Source organism: Anoplopoma fimbria, chromosome 22, assembly GCF_027596085.1.
Source record: "Anoplopoma fimbria isolate UVic2021 breed Golden Eagle Sablefish chromosome 22, Afim_UVic_2022, whole genome shotgun sequence".
Taxonomy (NCBI): Eukaryota; Metazoa; Chordata; class Actinopteri; order Perciformes; family Anoplopomatidae; genus Anoplopoma; species Anoplopoma fimbria.
The window spans coordinates 9,010,286-9,018,555 of NC_072470.1; the positions used below are offsets into that span (position 1 = coordinate 9,010,286).

The 8,270-nt window shown below is 43.8% G+C and overlaps 1 protein-coding gene across 1 annotated transcript; it reads right to left on the reverse strand.

The window, feature by feature from the left end:
- Positions 1-3,286: 3,286 nt before the first annotated feature.
- pou3f3b (POU class 3 homeobox 3b) lies at positions 3,287-5,751 on the reverse strand. The gene is made up of 2 exons (XM_054624044.1): positions 4,537-5,751; positions 3,287-4,198 (listed from the first exon to the last, which is right to left on the reverse strand). The coding sequence occupies exons 1-2, from the start codon at positions 5,749-5,751 to the stop codon at positions 4,100-4,102; spliced, it is 1,314 nt and encodes a 437-aa protein (XP_054480019.1). The 3' UTR covers positions 3,287-4,099.
- Between the last annotated feature and the right edge of the window lie 2,519 nt (positions 5,752-8,270).

An 8,270-nucleotide genomic window follows, 5' to 3' on the forward strand; every position in this document is an offset into this window, starting at 1 on the left:
CCACACGTGGAGTAAATACAGTATGAGGGGGGGGGGGGGGCATTGTGAACGTGCACATTTCCACCAGGTTAGGACGAGTTATTAGTCCTTTTAAGTGACACATAGTGAACTACATCTCTGCACGTCATCACATATAATGAAGAGTAGAAACAATCTGTGTCTAAGTTAGATTGTTATCTAAAAAAGCTATATAAGTATATCTAAACGTGTCTATATAATCAAAACGAACTAAAGTGTGACAAATGAAACTCTTAAAGTGTAGCCATGATATTTACAAAACACAACACAATATCTGCAAGCATTTCAAAGATTCATATTTAAATACAAGTAGGCCTTCAACTATAAACCATAGCTCACAGCAGTGTTTAATTATGACTAGTATTTGCTTAGAAGGGTATATTAAATATTATATATTATTCTAGTAGATCTATTAGGTTACAGCTTGTCAGTGACTGTGAAGGGCTCCGGCTGTGAAATGTTATCAATAATAATAATAATCAGGCATTAAAAGTTTGATTTTATGGGACTAATCCGGAGCGTTCGCTGAAGTCTTGTTTTAAAGAGCAGACTGGTGTGACAAAGACCACTGGCTCCTAAATCAATAGCAGGGAAAGCAAAGTATCTGTGCGCGCACACACACACACACACACACACACACACACACACACACACACACACACACACACACACACACACACACACACACACACACACACACACACACACACACACACACACACACACACACACACACACACACACACACACACACACAGGGACGCGCACATGCACACATGCTGCTGCCAACATGGTTTTGAAGACCCATGAAAAAAGGCAAAGCTGTTGGAGAATAGGCGGACCAAAACCCATTATGAGATTTGAAACTCTTTTTGTGTCGCCTTTTTGGTAAAAAAAACAAACTCTCTCACTAGATTTGGGATATTTCTGCACAAACAGAGCTGTATTTTCTGCGTGAAGGCACAGGGCCGCTGGATGGGGATTTGTTGGAGTCAACTTATGGGGTTTGCAGCGAGGAAACCTCAAGTGTCCCTGTCTGGTGCGTTGGGCCAGAGGAGCAGGCTTATCTTAGCACGTCATGTGACTTTGCATTGGGTTTTATACAGAGGAGCTCACGAGCTGCATGCATAATGAGCACACATTCACCACGAGGCCAAAGTGGAGCCTCGTCGCACACATGCTTTTATTCTTTAAAAGGCTTTGTGATCTATAAGCATGCGCCAGATATTTCAACACTATTTCAAAAAAATGTGTTGTTTTGAATAAACCTGATATTCAATTTTCTCTAACATGTCCTTCCCTTGTGAATGCCATCAACACATCTGTGTATAAATTACGCAGATAAAAAATAAATAATAATAATAATAAAGTTTTAAGGAGTGCACATGTGTAATGCGTGTCTCTGCTGCCACTTTTACTAATGGAGACAAAGAAAAATGATGCCCACTTCTTCTATATCATTGTTGCTAAGCAACTAGTATGGGAAATCATCCGCGAAATTCAAATTCCTGCAGCGAGAGGACACGTTTTGTGAGTTTTGCTGAATAGGCGAGCAAGACAACTCAGGGAAAAAAAAAAAAAAAAAAAAAAAAAAAAAAAAAAAAAAAAAAAAGTTTGGAACCCCAGAAAGATATTTGCCTCTTGCAGCCGTGACGAAAATAAAATTAAAATAGTCCTGTTGTAGAATAAATATATGAAAAAAACTGCCAAAATATTAAGTATATCATTTAAAGTCAAAATAGTATAAACAAGCCCATAATCAGCCCCTTTTGAAATAGTTTTTCCCCTGCATCTAAGCCTGTCAAAAGTCCTGAAACAACAATCCAGATATTAATCTGCAGCACTCCGACATGTCAAACAGCACTTGAGCGTTTCATCCTCAGTAACCTGCAGTGGAGGCAGAGGAGGCAGAGCCTGGCTGTGGAGCTCTGCAGAGCCTGGCTGTGGAGCTCTGCAGAGCCTGGCTGTGGAGGCAGAGCCTGGCTGTGGAGAGCCTCGGCAGAGCCTGGCTGTGGAGCTCTGCAGAGCCTGGCTGTGGAGCTCTGCGGAGCCTGGCTGTGGAGGCAGAGCCTGGCTGTGGAGCTGCTCAGCTCCGGACAGACACAATCAATAAGCTGTGTGACCCAGTGCCCCTTATCCCGACACATGTCACCGCCTTATGAGGAACACACCTGCGAGTTTTGGAGCGTTACATGAAAGTGAAAGGAGTTATTAGCGCACACATAGCATTCATAATGCTGCAAAATTAATTGAATTTCGCCATTTCAGTGACTGTAAATCAATTATTTTGCAGATTATAAATGTGGCTTTTTTTGTTGCACTGACTAGCGCATGAATCAGGCTGTTAATTATGTGTTTATCAGTATTATGGGATTCAGGATGTGGACTTTAAGCTGCAACGTTGCTGTTACATAACATGCACGACTCTCTATACATCAACCTCACCCCCCACAGCATGGACGATAGGATTGCTCTAAGGATTCCCGATGCTCTCTCTATTTTCCCTCACCACTAAACAAAAATTTGCTGCTTTTATGCCCAAAGGCCTCGCCAGGCAGCAGATGTAAACAAACAGCCGAGCCATTGTGCAGGCCTGCGACTGACCGCGATGTTTCATTTAAATGGTAATACACAGTTATGGGATGATGATGATGATGATATCAACGCTGGTGGACATTTATTTAAGATTAGCCAATCATTTATAAGCTCGTAATACCGTAAATGCTACAATAATATGTCAATTTATCATTTTTTTTTATGTTTTAGTAAATAGAAAAACCATATTGTTAGATTAAAGGCTGAGTATTTTTCATTTCTCTCTATAAAGACTCTTTGTTCTGTATTATTCTAACGGAGGTTATTATTAGCTCGCAGCTCCATCTGGGACAAAATAGTCCACCATTTTCTTCATTAGCTTCTGCATGCATTAAAAAAAAAAAAAAAAAATAGCACACAAGGTAATTCCCCCTTTTCCTTTTTCTTTTTTTTTTTAAAACAGCCCAATATGCGTTAAGAATATAAATGTCAAAACACAAGATGATTGCATTTCATTCTAACAAATTTATTGTGTTTCAATCAGCTCGTACGGAACCACTACTGAAATTAAATTACAATCAAATTATCACATCAAAATATACCCTTATTACCTAACAACGGTCAATGTCAGCTTATGATGATTTGTGCTCCTTTAGAAACGATAATACAAAATTAAACAAATAAGGGCAACAACAGAAATATAAGAAAGGAAATGAAGATAAAACAAGTAAAAGGGAAAAGCATCTTACACAAGTTCCTGCAAAGGGGGGGAAATAAATTACCGTTTGGAATCATTCATATGTATTCCGAATAAAATATTAAAACAAGTCATTCTGATGAAAAATATAAAGTAAATAACTCAGATCAGTATCTGATCTAGTGATCTATATTGCCGGCTTTACAGAGTTTTGTTTATTAAAACCTACCAAAGAATACTGCTTAGAAAGGGCAGCAATAATAGTGAATCCACAGCACCCACTCAGTCACACTTGGCAACATATTTTTTTTCTCAAATAAGTGCAGTTGAAGTCTTTTCAAATGTCTTATGCTCTATTCGTTGGGAGAAAAAAAGGAGGAAAAATCCACTCACGGTGTCAAAGTCCATTAAATAATATATATAAAAAAAAAAACAACCCCAAAAAGAAGGTGATCTTTGAGATCAGTCGGGCACAGTCCTGGTCCAGGTTGTCTTTTTCTTTCTTTCTGGGCCTCAAGACGACCAAAAAAATATCCCCAATCCTCCGCGTGTGTGTAAGTGCAACCATGCAGCCCACCTCAGAATAAACAAACAACTGCTGTAAATCATGACGGAAGCTTCGTGGATGTCACTCTTGTTCATAGTGTTGCAGTTTCTTTCCCCCTCTTGTTATTGTTAGGCATGGAGAGCAGGGAAGGCGGTTCAGTCCCATTTCTAAATATACAAAATGCCTGCTCCTTTTGTTTTTCTTCAATCAAACACAGGATAATGAGAGGGAGTACTTTTTTTGGAGAAGGGGAAGAGAAAAAAAAGAATAAAAACAATACTTGGTTTTCCTCTTGGTGTGTCTTAATGCGCCAAAATTACCTGGTGGAATGAACTTGTAGTTGTCACCCTCTGGTCGCTCGCTTCACTTGCATCTTTTAAGTAATCTACTAAAAAATGCCCCTGAAAGAAAAAAGCAGAAGGAACCTTTTAGGTTAAGACATTTCAGGGCCTGGAAGAAGGTTAACGGTGCGTTTTTTTCTGAAGGGGGGGGTTGGGAGGAAAAAGGGGAAAGCTTGCTGTTTTCTCTCTCGTGAAAAATAGATAACACATTTTGCAGTCTCATTTTATATTCCCTCACAATCACATGTATGAAAAAAATGTGGCTATCTTGGCGATAGTCTGTATGCTTTTTTTTTTTAAACAGTTTAATTTCATATAAAATATTCTCCTGTGCTGCTCTATGTTTCACTGAACATTCGTTTGCAGTCCATGGAGGGGGGCGGTGTTTCTGCACTCACATTGCCGACCTGAGAGTACACATCCTCCGGCGTCTGAGCCACTCCTGGAGGCGTCATCCGTTTTTCCTTCTGTCTCCTATTGCAAAACCACACTCTAACCACCTCTTTCTCCAGCTGCAAGTTGTCCGCCAGGCCGGTGATCTCCTGGGCCGAGGGTTTGGGGCATTTGAGGAAGTGGCTCTCCAAAGCCCCTTTCACGCTCACTTCGATGGAGGTCCTCTTCTTTCGCTTCCTCCCCTGCGCCGCGATCTTGTCGATGCTGGTGGGGCTGCCGGTGGTGGAGTCGGCCTCCTCCAGCCACTTGTTCAACAAAGGCTTGAGCTTGCACATGTTTTTGAAGCTGAGCTGCAGAGCTTCAAACCTGCAGATGGTCGTCTGAGAGAAAACGTTCCCGTACAGGGTGCCCAAAGCCAAGCCCACGTCGGCCTGCGTGAAGCCCAGTTTGATCCTCCGCTGCTTGAACTGCTTGGCGAACTGCTCCAGGTCGTCCGAGGTCGGCGTGTCGTCGTCCGAGTGCGGGTCGTGGCTGTTGACGCCGCCGTGGTGATGCTGGTGCTGATGCTGCTGCTGGTGGTGATGGTGGTGGTGGTGGCTGCCGTGGTCCAGATCCGGAGTGTCCCCCCTCACCAAGCCCGGGTGCACCAGGCTCTGGCTCCCCGGACTCAGCATCCCGTTCACAGTGAACCCCCCCGGCTGGGAGTAGATGAGCGACTGCTGCTGCTGCTGTCCCCCGGATATGGAGTTGATGTGAGCGGCGGTCGTGCTCCCCCAAGCCCCGGAGTGAGTCTGATGGGGGGCTAAGTGAGGCGGCCTGTGGTGCAGCGCGGTGCCCGTGTGCAGGTCGTCTCTGCCGGAGTTTTTCACGTCCTGCTGCTGGGGGCTGCCAGTCATCCCCACGGGACTCGACGACCAGGGTGATCCGGCTTCAGCTGCAGCGACGGCGGCTGCTGCTGCGGCTGCTGCGGCGTGCGGGAGGGATGTGACCCACTGGTGGGCATGGCTCAGCATGTGTCCCCCGTTGCTGGCTGCCATCGCACCCTGCATAAAGTCACTTTGTACCATCTTGACCGATGGGTCGCCCCTGTAGACCCCAGACCCCGAAGTAACCGCAGCACTGCCCGGCTGCATGCCACCTCCAGAGTCAGAGTGCACGATGGAGCCGGACGATAGGATGCTATTGCTGGCCAGATAAGGATTGGAAGCGGCGGTGGCCATCCCGTCAACCCTTATGAATATGTTTGTGGATAACCCCCCCCTCTCTCCCTGTTTTTTTTTTTTTTTATAACAGTCACTTCTTTCGAGCAGGCAAATTGTATCTCATGAATTATTCAAACTTTTAAAAGTATGAGTAGGTTTTTGGCAATACCATCGACGAAAAAAAAAAAAAAAAAAAAAGCTTCAAAATCGGTGCAGAAAACGGAGTAAAATCCGCATGTATTTACAGCATTAGTTGTGCATGGATATCGGCGAATAGAAAAGAAAAAAATCCAGGTTTTTCAAAAGCCCTTTGAAACCATGTGCAGTCCGTTTGGAAAGTTTTGCACTGGGTTGAAATTGTGAGCATTAAAATTCAAATATACAGGAGGCAACAAAAAAAAAAAGCAAAAAAAAAAAAAGCGCTGTCCCATACAAACTTTTGGTGCTCGCAAAAAAAACACCCCAAAAAAAGCCTTTGCAAATTGTCCACAATGTACAAAGTCCCGGTTTATGTCCCCTTTGGATGTGAAAAACATTAGCAGAGTGTCCTTAGTTCTTTTGTAATTCAGTCGCCGAGATTTCTCCCTCGCTTTATTCTTTTCTCTCTCTTCTTTTATAGCACTGTAGAGCCTATCTCTTTGTTCTGTTTTGATGTATATAAACCTGCCAAACCGCAAACTCCCGATGAAGTACAATCCAGTATAACAGCGTACGGCGCTGCTTGCGAGCCTCTTCTCTCATTCGCTTGTTCTCTCTCTCCACCTCTCTCTCGGTCTCTCTCTCTCCTCCTGACAGGCAAGTGAGAGTCCCGCCCACCTCGGATGTTTACCCCGGTGCGTCGTCGTTGATTGGTTACCCGGGGTGTGATTGGCAGGTCCTTCCGGCTGTTCCAATTGGCTGATTATTAATTGCAGTCCAAACAAAACAGGGGAACACAACTTGGTAGTAAACAGTACTGAGGTATAAGTACACAAACAGGGGTGAAGGGGGTAAATAAAATATATATATATATAAAAAAACAACCCCTCTATCAACTGTGTCCTCTAGTCTGACCTCTGTGATCAACATGAGTCAAACCACCATCATGTTAAGCTTACTAATGCTCTGCCACAGATTTATATGCAAGTACACCTGTTTGAACGTATTCATTTGAATATACAAACATATAATTAAGATGTATGGCTGCTAAAATAGATATAAGATCTATACAAGTAAATATATTACATATTCAAGCTGGTTTTTTTTCTGTTATTCTTGTTACAAAGGCTTCAATTCAAAACATGCAAGTGCATTTGATGCTATAAGTAATATAAATAAAATGATCTGGCAGCCTGACCTGGTTGTGTTATAGAATAAGGCGTCCATATTTGGTTAGGGGTGTAATTCCCTCTGGGCCAACTATGAAAAATACAGGAAAGACTTTAGATGGTGTGTTAACATTGGTAGTTTTAGCAGTTCAAAAATGATATGGCAAAATTCCACAAGCCCAGGTTAATTCTTTATGAGCATATAAAAGTAAAGGAAATCTCTTTGAGGCTCGGGCTTGCTAATACGTAGGGAAACCATGACAGTGCACCCTGAACCTCGGAGCAGCAGAAGTAAAAACACAACACCACAGAGGAAGTGCAGTGCAGCCGTGAGCCAGTGGCAACTTCGGCTCCTCAGGAGTTAAAACGCACAAAAGGTTGCGGGTGATGCTTCCATGCGGAAACGCCGCGCACAGGCAACCTCAGTGAAGCACGGTGAAAGAGAAAGTGGCAACCAAAACAAGGTCAAATTGAGCAGTCCTTGGGGGGATTTGTGCGTGCAGGGTGGCGGTGCTACAAACGTCTGCTGAAAAGAAGAAGAAGAAGAAGAAGAAGAGGGGGAAAGAAATGGCGAGATAGAGCCCACACCATCCCTTTAAGATGACCACATAACCCCAGACATGAATGAGGCCTTTGTTAGTGCGTGGGACCCCCTGAGCCTATATGGACGCACCCATGGGTGGTAACAAGTGCCAGATATATGGCTCCCACCGCACCCATTGGTTCAGTTTAAGGGTGCGAGCAGCCTGTTGAGTCCACCTGAACCAGAACGAGGCCTGTGGCAGGTGATTCTCTGACAGGATTAACTGGATTTTGTATAAAGGTTAGAGCTACATGTCATGCGTAACCCCCAAAACACTGGCGCATAAGCTCCCCAAATCAAAGATGACGCTCAAGATTTCATTGCAAGAAGGGATTTGAGGGCAAATATAAGGCAGAGGAGTCCTTGTGTGCTCCATGCCAGTACCCCCCCTCATCCCAGTAGATTTAATTTGGACTGGGCTCAAAACCGAGGGAGCCCGCGTGGATTTGTTTACATTGAATAGGCAGGCTAGGGGCCAGGACCATGGGGCCCTCTATTCATTAATATACAGTGAGGATTTCTGTCTAAATTACTGCTGTTCAATCCACACTGCACGCTTTTGAAAGGGCGTCTCAGGCGGCCAACAGAAATGTGACACCAAGTATGCAGAGAAGAAGGCTCCTTACACAAGATAACCCCCTCAAAAC

Bases quoted from the DNA above. Each gene is read 5' to 3' on its own strand.
- pou3f3b (XM_054624044.1), bottom strand. From the start codon at position 5,751: ATGGCCACCGCCGCTTCCAATCCTTATCTGGCCAGCAATAGCATCCTA. The intron at 4,199-4,536 runs GTGAGTGCAGAA...TTTTTCTTTCAG, and splicing joins TGTACTCTCAGGTCGGCAAT to GGGCATTTTTTAGTAGATTA.